The 15,409-nt window shown below is 42.4% G+C and overlaps 1 protein-coding gene across 2 annotated transcripts in view; it reads left to right on the top strand.

Moving 5' to 3' along the window:
- Positions 1 to 14,737, top strand: part of sfi1 (SFI1 centrin binding protein) — a 73,996-nt gene extending 59,259 nt beyond the window's left edge. For both annotated transcript variants that reach the window (XM_084316829.1, XM_084316828.1), the window contains exons 23-32: positions 1,799 to 1,873; positions 2,937 to 3,011; positions 6,064 to 6,240; positions 6,654 to 6,877; positions 8,239 to 8,322; positions 10,168 to 10,462; positions 10,549 to 10,630; positions 10,768 to 10,906; positions 11,300 to 11,399; positions 14,091 to 14,737. In XM_084316829.1, coding sequence (XP_084172955.1) covers positions 1,799 to 1,873; positions 2,937 to 3,011; positions 6,064 to 6,240; positions 6,654 to 6,877; positions 8,239 to 8,322; positions 10,168 to 10,462; positions 10,549 to 10,630; positions 10,768 to 10,906; positions 11,300 to 11,399; positions 14,091 to 14,288 — 1,449 coding nt within the window. In that variant the 3' untranslated portion in view covers positions 14,289 to 14,737. The remainder of the gene's footprint in view (positions 1 to 1,798; positions 1,874 to 2,936; positions 3,012 to 6,063; positions 6,241 to 6,653; positions 6,878 to 8,238; positions 8,323 to 10,167; positions 10,463 to 10,548; positions 10,631 to 10,767; positions 10,907 to 11,299; positions 11,400 to 14,090) is intronic.
- The last annotated feature ends 672 nt before the right edge of the window (positions 14,738 to 15,409 follow it).

Below are 15,409 nucleotides of genomic sequence, written 5' to 3'. Positions count from 1 at the left end.
GCTTTAACAATAATCATACCTGCCATTTCTAAATGGAATCGGATGATGTTCAGCTGACTTCCTCGATTTAACCTCTTAAGCCCGACGGGTCCGGTACCGGACCCAAGCCATAAATCCATCTTTACAGACTATGAATAAAAGTTGTGTTTCTTTTTCAAATTGTAGCCAAGACCCTAATCATGTCACAACAGCAGTCATAGTGTATATTTTCAGCAATATGTTTGTTTACCAATAGGTTAAGTGTTATTAGTGAACTATTTGTTTTTGAAATTCATTCATTTACAAGCGATTATCCGCCATTTTGAATCAGCTGATTCAATATTCTATAATAATATAGAATGATATATGCTATAATAATATTTCAAATTGCATATCTTCCCTTTATTAATTAGCTTAGATTTTATTTGTGTACACGTGATCTCAAGAAGGTGCTGAACAAGCTCAGTGGCAGTTTTTTATGTCTGGTAATTTTTAGCATGGTGTTATTCACCATCAAAGATGCAAAGAAAAATCATAATTTATATTCTCCTTTGTTTCATCACAATTTACTCAAGCCTAGTAACAGACACAATATTTCTGACACTGGGAATATATTCCATGAGGTCCATAGATGTCCCTAGATACCAAGAACATGTAAATGGCCCTTGTAGAAGTGGAGCAATCTTCCTTTTTATTTAGGTATGTATTTTTATGCGGATTTTCAGAAAATAGGGCTTAAAGGTCCCATGCATTGCTATTCATTGCACTATTTGGGCAACTTTACACAATTCCTGTGAGTCTATGGAACACATCTGTAAAGTTTATTTAAAAAAAAATTCATTGTTTAATATTTATAATCAAGTACTCAAAAGCAATTTTTTGACCTCAGGATTTCATGCTGTTTGTGCTAGGCCCTGCCCATAAGCAATTTGAGTGACAGTCACCCACACAGTCTGCGACTGGCAGACAGAGAGAGAGATAGAGAGATTGATGGGGATACTAATTAATTTCGCCACGGGGGAGGGGGGGGGGGGGGGCATAATCCCACGGGACAATGCATTGGTAACTTGTTTCAAATGACAATATATACCTCTGTGATGGATCGGAATACGGGCGTGCGCGTGGGAGCGTGCACAAAGATATTTTGACAGTGATATGGAGTGCTCCCGACTGCGGGGAGAAGACCCATCCACGCGGCGCACACACATTTACAGAGATTTTACACACACTCCTGCGCCGCGGTCCCTCTTTCTCTCTCTCTCTCTCTCTCTCTCTCTCTCTCTCTCTCTCTCTCTCTCTCTCTCTCCCTCTCTCTCCCTCTCTATCTCTCTTTCTCCCTCTCTCGGTCTCTGCTGTCTGTCGCACCCTCTTTTTGAGGAAGTAATTTCACTGCTCTGTTGTTGAGCGAATTGTGGGTGGTGACTACAACCAGTAGTATTCACGACAGCAAAACAGTCAAATCAGAATGGCTTAGTTGAGTGAGGGAAGATCTCGTGAACTTGAGACTAGACTGATGAGTCAATATGATAATTAGAGACATAGACCACATTGATATAATCCCCCATTGCTAGGAAACAATGCTAAACACTGGAAAAGGCCATTTATAATGCATGGGACCTTTAAGAGGTTAAAAATGACCATCAATTAGAAGAAAACCTGCAGTTTAATTGTGAGAACCCAAACTCCATGCCAGTTACAATCAGTATCAATGCAAAAAATCTCCACGGTTGTGAAATAGGTGATCATTCTCTGATACCCAGCACTGCCTAGGAATGCGGTGTTGGTTACTGTTCTCTTTCTGTTCATGGTTATTCTCCAGGCGATGAAGCGGCGAGGAGCCCTGCTGCTGAGACTAAAGATGTGCCAGAACTACTTTGAGCGCTGGAAAACAGAGGTAGGTTAAATCTCAAACGGCCACCTTTTTTTATTCACATTCTAAATAATATTCACGATTCGTATTTGATGGCATTACGTGAAGACAAAGACTGAATGAGCCATCTGGGCTCTTGAACGGCCATGAATCATTCTGTGTTACGGGCGTCTGGGCCCGGCGGATGCCGCGGTGAGGCAGTATATCTCTGCTGTGTTTGCTCAGTTTTGGTGAGTGAGTGGATTCCTTGGCAGTGGTGAACAAAGGTCCTTGAAGTGCTTAAAGTGCGTGATCTTTTACCAAAAAAAGTCAAGGTGTGGAATTCCTTGAAAACAGATTTTTTTAACAAGGTGCTTAAAGGGGAACTATCTTATAAATGGCCTGTTTGAGTGTTTAGCATTGTTTCCTAGCTATGTGAACTTATATTAATATGATCTATGTCTCAAAATTCTCATATTGGCGCATTCTTCCAATTCTCCTCTCACAATATTCACCCTCACTGAACTGAGTCATTTGAAAATGTGCGCGATATGTGATGTCAGAAAGACACCGCTGCATGTTAATGGAGATGTGCATGATGAGCTGCACACAGTTCTGCTGCCCAGGCTCAAAACGGCTCGAGATCTTCAGGTAGAAAAATGCTGTTTTTGAGGACTTGATTAGAAATACAAAACAATGAATAAAAAAATATATATATATTACAGAGGTGTTCCATAGACTCACAGGAATTGTGTAAAAGTGCCCAAATAGTGAAAGAAATAGTAAAATAGTTCCCCTTTAAAAAGTCCTTGAAATTCAAATCAACCATTCGCATTGAAAGTTTTGTTCATCCATGATAAAAAAATTCTGAATCAAGAAATATAATTTTTTTATCTAAAGTGGTATACTAATTGTCGGAAATTGGTTTTAAGCCATGAATATTGGATCCGATTTTCTTAAAGAACAGCATTTAAAAGTTAATTGTATCCTTTTAAATGCCCCTTTAAAATTGAAAATAGCGCTTAGAAAAGTACTTGAAAGTCCTTGAATTTCATTTTGCAATGTCTGTGGGAACCCTGTGAACAGGTTTTGTGTGTTTCTTTCCCAGCTGCGGCGCAGGAGGAGAGAGGCGGAGCAGACGGAGCGCTCTCTTTGGCATTGGTCCCTCAGTCTCCAGGCCAAGGTAACAACACCTGCCTACACACTGTCCTCCCGTCAGCCTCAGTGTTGAACAGTTACTCCTGGACTGTGTGCAACACAGTACAGTACAGACTCCTTTCAATACAGGAGAGCAAATGGGATTTGAGAGATTTTGTTTACTGTTCAAAAAGCTAAGATGGGGATTAAAAGGAGATGATGTTCAACTGACTTCCTTGATTTAACCTCTTAAGACAGACGGGTCTGGTACCGGACCCAAGCCATACATCCATCTACAGACTGTATGAATAAAAGTTGTGTTTTCCCCCCCAAATGTAGCCAAGAGTAAAGACCCTAACCATGTCACAACAGCAGTCATAGTGTATATTTTAAGCAATACGTTTGTTTACCAATAGGTTAAAGTGTTATTAGTGAACTATTCGTTTTTGAAATGCATTCATTTACAAGCGATTATCCGCCATTTTTTATCCACTTCAATATTCAATATTCTATAATAATATAGAATGATATATTCTATATTCTATAATAATTGTCTATTGTCGGGGTTAACTTGTGGAACAATGCTGATATACATTTAAGAATGAGTAAGCAGAAGGGCGGCTAAGTGGTGCAGTGGGCAAGGCGCTCGCCACTAACGCAGGAGATGCTGGGTTCGAGCCCAGCTCTCGCCGTTGCTACCGGCTTGGCTAGTCGTTCATACTAACACAATTGGCAGTGTTAGGGGTGGGAAAGCCGGTGGGTGGGGATTGGACGTTGTGGACAACGACTCCTACAGGTCGGTTGGTACGCCTGTACAGCAGAATCAGGAAGTATCGGGGGCAGCGTGAGCCTCCCACGCGTTACTCCTCGCCACTGAGAGATCGCGCTGTTCAGGTGAAAAGATGTGACAGCTGCCTCCTCGTGTACCGGAGGGGACAAGTTTCAAGTTCAAGTTTCTTTAATAGTTGTCATACAGAAGTACAGAATACTTTTATACAAAATGCTTCTTACTGTTACGCTCCAGAGACTGTGCTAGACAAGATAAGTGTGAAATAAAATAGTATAGCATGTAAAAATAGAAGTAAAAATAGAAGTCACAGTGTTCAGTATATACATATGTACAATGTTCGATGCAGAATAGAAGTAACTGAGTTACCATACAATATACAATATACTATGCAATGTACTAATATACAATACTATATAGTGCAAAGCAGAAATGCGATGAGGTACGTGATGACACGTGATGCAAGGCTTGGTCCTCACTGCAGCCGACCAGTGGGAGGCATAGTCTAGCAACGTTCGAGGCAGGGGAGGGGAGAATTGGCGAGGCAAGATTGGGATGGGAGAAAAATTGAAAAATAAGGAGAAAAAGTGGACAAAAAAAAGAATGAGTACCGGTAATCAGATTTTGTGTTATAAAAAGGGTTACAAATGTTAGTAATTTTGATTTTGTAATTTTTTTGTTTTGATTTGAAGGCTTAATTTGATAAGAATATAGGATAGGCAGGCAGATATAAGCATTATGCTTCAGCCTGTGCCTTTTCAGTCACTGCCAAAATCAAAGACCATTGACAGTCTGGAATGATTGTGCATATTGTATTGTGTGTGATGAATAAAACTACTACTACTAGCAGTCATGACTTATGAAAGAGCGTAAACCTTCCCTGATCATTACTGCTAATTTGCTACATTTACACCCCCCCCCCCCCCCCCATTTGTGTTTTTCCTGAATCTATTTTCCCCTTCATCATTCCACAATATCATCATTCCACAACATCTCTCAAATTATACTATATTCTATTGTGCTTCTATTTAATTTAGTTTATATCCCAACATTTTATTTGATTCCACATTTTTATTTTACAGTTGTACAGGCCTGGCCTATTTTTATTTCACAATTATATTCTATTCTATTGTGCTTCTATCTTAATTTAGTTCATATTCCATTTTATTTTATTCCCCTTTTTTCTTTTATTATCTGTCCGTTTATTGTCTGTCCGTTAATGTCGCACCGAAAACGACCAAAGCAAATTCCTTGTATGTGAAAACTCCTTGGCAATAAAGACCTTTCTGATTCTGATTCTGAATAGAAATTCACAGAAAACGGATTTGAAGGTGGGGTAGGTGATTTTCAGAGAAAGGAGACGGAGCGAGCTCACCTGTCTGGCAGAGACGGAGCGAGCTCACCTGTCTAGCAGAGACGGAGCGAGCTCACCTGTCTAGCGAGCTCACCTGTCTAGCAGAGCCGGAGCGAGCTCACCTGTCTAGCAGAGACGGAGCGAGCTCACCTGTCTAGCAGAGATGGAGCGAGCGCACCCGTCCAGCGGAGACGGAGCGAGCTCACCTGTCTAGCGAGCTCACCTGTCTAGCAGAGACGGAGCGAGCTCACCTGTCTAGCAGAGATGGAGCGAGCTCACCTGTCTAGCAGAGACGGAGCGAGCTCACCTGTCTAGCAGAGACGGAGCGAGCTCACCTGTCTAGCGAGCTCACCTGTCTAGCAGAGACGGAGCGAGCTCACCTGTCTAGTGAGCTCACCTGTCTAGCAGAGACGGAGCAAGCTCACCTGTCTAGCAGAGACGGAGCGAGCTCACCTGTCTAGCGAGCTCACCTGTCTAGCAGAGCCGGAGCGAGCTCACCTGTCTAGCAGAGACGGAGCGAGCTCACCTGTCTAGCAGAGATGGAGCGAGCTCTGTGTGGCTCTTCAGGCACTGTGGGCTTTGCATGCATGAGCAACAGTGGTTTCTCACAGACTCTTTGAGGCGCCGGCAGCGTCGATGCAGATTATAAAACATTTCCTGGCCTCTGATTGGCAGGCTGACACTTTCAACAAGGAACTCGACGGTGGTGTTAGTTTCCCCATGCCACCCCTGGGAGGAGCACCGCTCGGCAGGCCAAAAACGAATCTGATCGGTAGTTAAGATCCAGGAACTACATTTTGCAGTGTCTGATTACGGGGCCTGGGACCGTTTATTGGTAGAGAATTTCACCAAATATGAACCAAAATGGTTCTAAGAAGAAAAAAATGTGCCTACCCCACTTAATGTAGATTAAATTGGATTCAGCATGCATTATGTTTTTACCTGGACCTGCTCTAGGTGTTGTTTGCTTGGAGGCTGTGGGTCACTGAGCAACACGGGAAGCAAGAGCGCCTGGCCAGAGCAGCCCACTTCTACAGAGACCAGCTCCTGAGAGAGGGGGTGACGCACGTCCTCACGCACGCCGCTCACATGAGCAGCCTCGGCGCTAACATGGCACAGTGCAGCCAAGAGCAAGTGGGTCTATATTAGTATTATTTAATGGCTATATTAAAGGTGCTATAGATAACATCCAGCCACTAGAAGTCACACTAGAGCACCAGCATGTCATTTATCAAATTGGGTGCAGTCCACGTGGGCAAATGGGAAGTAGGGAGGGGCTACATGCACCAACATGTAAACAACAGCAGTCACTTTGGACCCGCAAATAGTTTTTCATAATAAATAAATAAATATTTCTTGGGGGGGTGGGGAAGCAATACTTGTATTCCACACCTTTCTAAAAGCTCTGGATGTATTCTTTTCTTTAAATGATTACTGTATATAGAAATGTTATCTATAGCACCTTTTAAGTGTGTTTTTTGTGTTTGTACACACTCAACTTCTCCTGTCGGTCTTTAATTATGTAAATGGGATCCTATGCTGTGCAGAGCTCTCGTCGTCTCCAGGAAGTGGTTCAGCGCTGTGCCATGCGATGGAAGCAGCGGGCACTGTGTCGACCCGGCAGGGACCAGGAGGGCGGGGCAGACGGTCAGACTCCCAAGAAGAGTGTGAGCTTCTGTCTGCCGACGCCTGACTCCAACACCGGGCCGCGTGGAGCCTCCAGGTCGGAGCTGGTGGAGGAGGCCGATGAGGACAGAGTGCTGAGCCAGCTGTGAGTGTGTGTGTGTTCTCCCCACAGTCATTCTGGGCCCATGTCAGAGTGTAAATAATTATGTGTTTAGGCCCAGTCTTGTGACATTGTGCAGGGTGTAAATATGTGTCTGGACTCAGTCTTTATGTCTGTGACATTGTGCAGGGTGTAAATATGTGTCTGGACTCAGTCTTTATGTCTGTGACATTGTGCAGGGTGTAAATATGTGTCTGGACTCGGTCTTTATGTTTGTGACATTGTGCACTAGGGTGTAAATATGTGTCTGGACTCAGTCTTTATGTCTGTGACATTGTGCAGGGTGTAAATATGTGTCTGGACTCAGTCTTTATGTTTGTGACATTGCGCAGGGTGTAAATATGTGTCTGGACTCAGTCTTTATGTCTGTGACATTGTGCAGGGTGTAAATATGTGTCTGGACTCAGTCTTTATGTCTGTGACATTGTGCAGGGTGTAAATATGTGTCTGGACTCAGTCTTTATGTTTGTGACATTGCGCAGGGTGTAAATATGTGTCTGGACTCAGTCTTTATGTCTGTGACATTGCGCATGGTGTAAATATGTGTCTGGACTCAGTCTTTATGTTTGTGACATTGCGCATGGTGTAAATACGGTATGTGTCTGGACTCAGTCTTTATGTCTGTGACATTGTGCAGGGTGTAAATATGTGTCTGGACTCAGTCTTTATCTCTGTGACATTGTGCAGGGTGTAAATATGTGTCTGGACTCAGTCTTTATGTCTGTGACATTGTGCACTAGGGTGTAAATATGTGTCTGGACTCAGTCTTTATGTCTGTGACATTGTGCAGGGTGTAAATATGTGTCTGGACTCAGTCTTTATGTTTGTGACATTGCGCAGGGTGTAAATATGTGTCTGGACTCAGTCTTTATGTTTGTGACATTGTGCAGGGTGTAAATATGTGTCTGGACTCAGTCTTTATGTCTGTGACATTGTGCACTAGGGTGTAAATATGTGTCTGGACTCAGTCTTTATGTCTGTGACATTGTGCAGGGTGTAAATATGTGTCTGGACTCAGTCTTTATGTCTGTGACATTGTGCAGGGTGTAAATATGTGTCTGGACTCAGTCTTTATGTTTGTGACATTGCGCAGGGTGTAAATATGTGTCTGGGCTCAGTCTTTATGTTTGTGACATTGTGCAGGGTGTAAATATGTGTCTGGACTCAGTCTTTATCTCTGTGACATTGCGCAGGGTGTAAATATGTGTCTGGACTCAGTCTTTATCTCTGTGACATTGCGCAGGGTGTAAATATGTGTCTGGACTCAGTCTTTATCTCTGTGACATTGCGCAGGGTGTAAATATGTGTCTGGACTCAGTCTTTATGTTTGTGACATTGTGCACTAGGGCCCTGACTCGTGCCTCTAGACTTCAGCCACGCTGCCCTGAAGACCTGCTGGACACTCCGGTTAAAGGCCTGCAGCAGAGCAGGTATTGTATTTGTTGGTAATGCGACACTGGAGGCACTTCATTATATCATGTTATGTAATGTATTAAATATGTCATCATTATGTCTTCATATGTGTTCAGTAATACTCAGCATACACTGCATATTTCAAGTATTATATAAAATATATTTCATATATTTATATTTCATGTGAAATAGTGAAAATCTTACATAAACGCCTGACCTTTAGTGGATATTCCTTACCATCATGTCCATTATGGAAAAACCCTTTGCTCTCTGCAGGAGGTAAAATCCTTAAAAATAATGTATGGCAACAACATAATATAACACAGGTGGGCCAAGTGATCGAAAGGGGAAATATGATACCTTTTAATGAACTTAAAACACAGTTTGGGCTGAAAGACACAGAATTTTTATCTTATTTACAAATACAATCAGTTATTAAATCATTGTTGTCTAAAGGCATAGCTATAGGAACAAACGGAGTCATGGAAGAGACATTAAGGGGAATTACAGGCAGGAAAGGCATTGTTTCTGCAATGTATAAACTATCATGTTCAACCACCCCTGATACCAATACCCAAACTAAAGTCCAATGGGAGCGAGACATGGGTATACCCATATCTGAAACACAATGGGAAGCAGCACTTAGGAATAGTACAAAAATATCAAAATGTGTTAGATATAAAATTATACAATTAAAGATACTACACAGGGCCTATATAACACCCTGTACACTGAATAAAATGAATCACACCCTACCCAAATTGTGCTGGCATGGGTGTGGAGTAGAGGGTACGCTCATGCACTTGCTGTGGCACTGCCCGCTTGTTAGGACATTTTGGTTGGACATTGCTGAGGACCTGTCAGTTACTCTCCAAATTGACATTAATCCTTGCCCTATAATGTGTATATTGGGTGTAAAAATGGACACTGCTCAAGCAAAGATTGTAAATAATACTGTAGCACTGGCTTTTCTAGCATGCAAACGGATTATTTTAATGAACTGGAAAGAACGCAAACCGAACTGCTTCAGTATGGAGAACTGGCACAAGGACTTCATGGACTTGCTATCGATGGAACAGGCTGCTCTGTCTCTTCAAGAGAGTGATAGGCCCGATGGCCTTCAAGGTCCCCTGAACTTTATTAGATCACTATCTGGAATACGTTTGTCTACTGAACCTTTGTAACGCTCTGCAACCCCCCCCCCCCTCGCCCCTTGTTGTTATTGTTATTATTATAATTTCTTGTTTTGTTTTGTCATGTATTGTCTTGTTTGAGAAAAATAAAAAAAACTTTAAATATCAAAAAAAAAAGTATTATATAAAATATATTTAAAGGGGCAGTTCACTCAACAACAAAAAAACAAACATATTTTTTCTCTCATCCAGAATGCTATTTATCCATCCAGATTGTTCACGGTGCGATTTGCCTAGTTTTGGAGAGATGTGCCGTAGCGATGTCTGCCATCACTCTAATACAATGAAGTTACATGGCATTGGGTTTGAGGCGCCCAAAAAATACATTTGAAAAACTCAACAGCAATGTCTTTCCAGAAATCATGACACAGTTAATTAATTCACAGACCTCGTTGTGAACAGATTAATTGGGAACTCTCTCTGTCTCTCTGTCTTTCTGTCTCTCTCTCTCTCTCTCTCTCTCTCTCTCTCTCTCTCTCTGTCTCTCTCTCTGTCTTTCTGTCTCTCTGTCTCTCTGTCTTTCTGTCTCTCTATCTCGCTCTCTGTCTTTCTCTCTCTCCGTCTCTGTCGCTCTGTCTTTCTGTTGCTCTGTCTCTCTCTCTCTCTCCCTCTCTCTCTCTCTCCCTCTCTCTCTCTCTCCCTCTCTCTCTCTCTCTCTCTCCATGCTAGCACCCACAGGCGGTCCCTGGTCACCAACACAGATGTTATGAACCTACCTGGAGGACAGCAGCAGGTCCACCGGCCTCCAGGTCCACACCCAGTAGGACCAGCCTCTGCTTCCTACCAAGCCCAGACCCCAGCGAGGTCCTGCCTCCGACCCCCCACGGCCCCCATCAACCCCCTCGCCCCTGCGGTGGCGGGTCCTGAACCTCATAAATACCCCTCGGCCTCCCACCACGAACTACAACAGCAGGACATTCTGTTACCACCCTCCTCCTTCATGGCCTCCAGTACTCAACCTAAGGTACCTCTGCTTCTCTCGTGGTCGACATGTACTGCACTGAACTGTGTGTGAACTGCTTAATAAGACTTTACCGTATCTTTTTCCAGTCCAGCAGCTCATGTCCCGGAGACTCTGCTCTTCTGCCTCCTCATCAGTTCACCCCCCTCTTCAACCGGACCTCGTATTCAGGTACAGTAGACATACTTCTCTATTCCCATTCCATTCAGGGATTTACATGTCTATCTCAAGCTTAAGTTTCTTACAATACAATGTAGACCCAGAACTACCTATATTCAAGCTAACTATTGTGATCGTCTTTCAAGCAGAGTCCCTGAGAGAGCCCGATGAAGAGGTTGAGGTGGATGACGTAGAAGAGAGTGATCCTACGACCACGGCTCTGACCAGAGAGCTGCTCGGCATCAGAGCGGCCATGACGTGCTTCCAGCAGGACAGGAAGCAGCTCCAGTGAGCATCCCCTCCTCCTGCAGCTTTTTAATACCCTCTTCACATTATTGTATTTTAATTCTGGCGCCAATATATCTTTTATTTCTTTAGATACATCGAGATTGAATTACTCTGTGTGTGTGTGTGTGTGTGTGTGTGTGTGTGTGTCTGTATGTGTGTGTGTGTGTGTGTGTGTGTGTCTGTGTGTGTCTCTGTATGTGTGTCATGTGTGTCTCTTGTGTGTGTGTGTGTCTCTGTGTGTGTGTGTGTGTGTGTGTGTGTGTGTGTGTGTGTGTGTGTGTGTGTGTGTGTGTGTGTGTGTGTGTGTGTGTGTGTGTGTGTGTGTGTGTGTGTGTGTGTGTGTGTGTGTGTGTGTGTGTGTGTGTGTGTGTGTGTGTGTGTGTGTGTGTGTAGGTTATGGCGTCGTCTGAAGGAGGTGTTGGAGAGCTGGCTGCAGCCCAGTGGGATGGGGGAAGAGACGGAGAGGAACTCGGTCAGACAAGAGGTGGAAGAGGTGAGAGGTCGTTGACCCAAGGTGACTTTGCCCTTGGAAAGGTCAAGGAAAAGACAAATATTAGTGATTAGTATAATTATTCAGTACTTTAAAGGCTCAATTAGTGATCCAAATATAAAGAAATGGTTAGCCCCACCACAAAAATAAAACATTTTAATTAAAATTAAAAGACATCTTTTGATTCTCTAGCTCTTGATATAAGAAATCAAGAATACAATTAATTAATTCAGTAAAAGATTAAGAGATAAAGGAAACTTTAATACAAAACTCAGTAAGCCTCAGTAGTGGACTGTAGGATGTGCAAAATAAAATAGTTGCTGTATTTTGTCGTGGAAGATGTTTGTTTCATTGGTAAAGCAGACCTATATTCTGCTTAATGATGGACAAAAAAGGCTCCAAAAAGCGTCTTTTGCTGTTACAGTTTAAACCCTCCAAGAATACATGTGAATGTACCCCACATTTAAATGGTAAAAACTAAATCAGGCCCTTTAAAACGGTGTGGTGATGTGTGTATGTGTATATGAATGCAAATTTTGCATTGTAAACGTATATAAAGAAACAAAAGTAGGCATTTAGCGCTTATAAGACTCTGTCATTGTCATTGACCTCCATTCATATTAAATGAGTCCTGTGAGGTTTGCTCGCTCGTTCCAGGGCTCTGTGAGAGCAGCTGTGTTTAAAGACCTGTTTTTAAAGACCCATTCAACTAACAGTCCTACGTTTTTGTTCAGTGAAGACATTTTATAGGATAAATATGACTATTTGGACGCTAAAGTCTCCTGTTATTGTTATATCATGAAAACTGGGAAATCATGAACCCTCTATGACAAATAACTAAATACAAACTTTGAGCAAAAAAAGACTGGGTGGGGGGAGTGGGGGATTTGTACTTCTCTATTATTGATAAGTTCTCCAGAAGGAATTTGATGGTTATCTAAAGTGTATGGGATATCCTTGGCTGCCCCAGGCCCACTGGATATGGCTTAACTTGATACAGATGTTTTACGGCCAAGGTTATGTAGTTATCTAACAGGCAAAAAGGTGTCAAGTCTCACAGAGTCTTAAAGGGTAAGTTCAGATTATTTTCCTACTCATCAGATTTTTTCGAAGGGTAGAGTCCTTTCTCAGCAGAATCCATGCAGTACTTCATACTGGGCATCCCAGTATGAAGTATGTACAAAACGAATGTCAGGTTAACAGGGCCATGGTAAAAGCACTTAACACACTCGAAAAGCAGAGAGGGTGCAGGTGGAGTAGGTTCCAGCTCTTGTTTCAGGAAGAGTGGCCCCCATTACTTAGTCTTGTGCCTAGCTAGCCCGAGCCGCAGATATCCAGTATGAAGAACGTGGATTGAGTTGAGAAAGGACAGATTGACGATATAATTGGTTGGTAAGTAGGAAATGGGGCTAGAGGTAGAAAATTGGAAACATACCCTTCTTTTTTTTTATTATTATTATTGGACATAACACAAACCTGCACTATGTTGCTTCTTTATCAAGCTAAATCACAGAGTCGGGCTGAACAAGTGAAACGTCTCCCAACAGTGAGTCATGAAACACAGTGAAACTGACCATATAAGCTCTTCTGGTCAGGCATGGAATTTTGTAAAGGCTACGGTCTCATTTATAGAGCATAAAACGACATGACGCATATGCTGGCCAGTATGACTACTACCTAGGGCTGGGCGATATGGTCAAAAATTATATCACGATAATGATATGATAATGTTATCATATCACTCGATATCGATAATTATATAAAAAAAGTATACAATTTTATTTTAATTTATTATTATAATATTTTTTTTTACAACAGATGTATGTTTATTTTGCAGCAATTCTTTGTCAATGCCGCCATCTTTAGTGTTACAGCCAGTACACTCCAGTTCTCAGGCTGCAGCTGGTTTGAAAGCTAAAGTAAACGGGCTTCTCTGCTGGCTGTGGCTCCAGGGGAGTTGAATAGTTCTGGCTCTGCTAGTTTCTTTTCGATCTTTTGGCGCTTTTTTGGTGGACAAACCACCGCACATGTGCACCGTGACTCGCAACTGGAGACTAGCTCTGCTAGCACACATAGCCTACTGTGTACAGACGGTTTCAAACTGTATTTTAAATTAGAAAGCAAACAAAATAAATGGACAAGAGAAAAATAAATCTCAATTTGGTCAGTATTGTCATTTGGACAAGCAAAGCCATTACTTTAAGTTGCAGGCAAGAAAGATAAGTCTGTCCACTGTCTCTGGTTTTAAAACTGCCCTGTTGCAGGTCACAAATAAATTGATTGATATTATTTTAATTACAGATTATTCAAATATATCACGATAATTATCGTTATCGTTTTATCTTACAGCCCTACTACTACCATACTGTCTTTATACCTGTAACACTGTACATGTTAATACTACAACTCTGTACATACATCTGACTATGTATGTAGTATGGTTATGTATGAGTATGATTATCACTATACCAATTTATATATATTTATATATTTTTATACCCAGTTTAAGCTCCTGTACATTGTATATTATTATCGCGCTTACATTTGTACTCTGGTTGGATGCCAAACTTCTTCTTGTTGTACTGTACTTGTGCTGTACGAGGACAATAAAATGTAATGTAATCTAATGAGTAATTAACAGTGTTAGGCTTGTCCAGATAACGTGACCCGTCACCTTCTTGTCGCCCCTGACAGCTGGAAGAGCGCATCAGAGGGCTGTCGGCCAACGTGGCGAAGCGGAAGCCTGCGATGCTCCTTCACGCCGTGAGGGTCCAGCGTCTGGAGTCGCTCCTCCGCATTCCGGGAGACTCGTCTCGCAGCAGGCCACCAGAGAAGCACCCTGTGCTCACAATGACGGTCACTGCAACAGCTCACTGTACTGGAACACTATAGGGGGTTGACAGTGGCTCAGGAGGTAGAGAAGGTTCCCGGTTCAACACCGCTTCCTCCTAGCAGCGTGTCGAAGTGTCCTTGAGCAAGACACATAACCCCTAACCGCTCCCGATGAGCAGGTCGGCACCTTGCATGGTCGCCTCCGCTGTCGGTGTGTGAATGCGTGAGTGAATGGGTGAATGTGAGGCATAAGTTGTAAAGCGCTTTGGATAATAGCGCTATATACATGTAGTCCATTTACCATTTACTGTGTCCTCACTGACTGCCAAAATGATACACCTGTTTGGTTTTCTTTTGTTCACATCTAATTCAAAGTCAAAAGAACAGCTGTTTACTAAGCCTGCTCCTTTTTATCTTTTGGATTACATGACTGTTGTAAGTTGTTTTATATGAATATTGATTCTACCCTTATTTACAGTATAAATATATTTTTTAAATAAATGTTGACAGTGAAAGTAAACGCTGTTGAATATATTTTTCCTTCGCCGGCACGCGAGGGACATTTTCATTTTACAATATGCATGTTATGACCAGTCTTCACATTTTCCTTCATGATGCAATTGACCCTTAAAGTAGCCAAAATAATGACAGTCAACCTGCACAAAGCAGCCCCTCAGGTCTAACGTTACACTATAAAATCACAGACAGATGGTGGTAAATATTTTCCACATGTGTGCAAAAAGAGTGGCGTTTAGTATTTTCAGAAGACCTTCTCTTGCGCAATACTTAGTCTTTTATGTCCTCCAGCGCCACACTGCAACTCTCTTTACTGCTGTTGGAACCTGGCATGCGGGAATATCAAGGCTTTCAGAGTGCATTTAATAAGCTGCCTGCTGTGCTCTCCCAGCAGAAGAGTATACGTTTGTAATCCTTTGCTTTGTCGATAAGAGGGAACAATGCGGGCAGTTCGTGCGATTTTACTCTGTCTCGTCTTTTTGTGCTGCAGTTGGGGTAAGTGTGTGATTATCTTGGTTTATCCCTTTGTATTCAATGAATCGTAGTCTTGTACTTCAGGATGTACTTGACTTCCATTGGCATGATGCTAACATTTCCTGTAGACGCTTCAACACTAGCGAGTGTTTTCTGTGTGGACAGAAGGGACTCAGTTTGTGACTAAATCT

Source organism: Notolepis coatsorum (assembly GCF_963971535.1).
Source record: "Notolepis coatsorum genome assembly, chromosome: 6".
Lineage (NCBI taxonomy): Eukaryota > Metazoa > Chordata > Actinopteri > Aulopiformes > Paralepididae > Notolepis > Notolepis coatsorum.
This window is presented reverse-complemented; position numbering and strand designations above follow the sequence as displayed.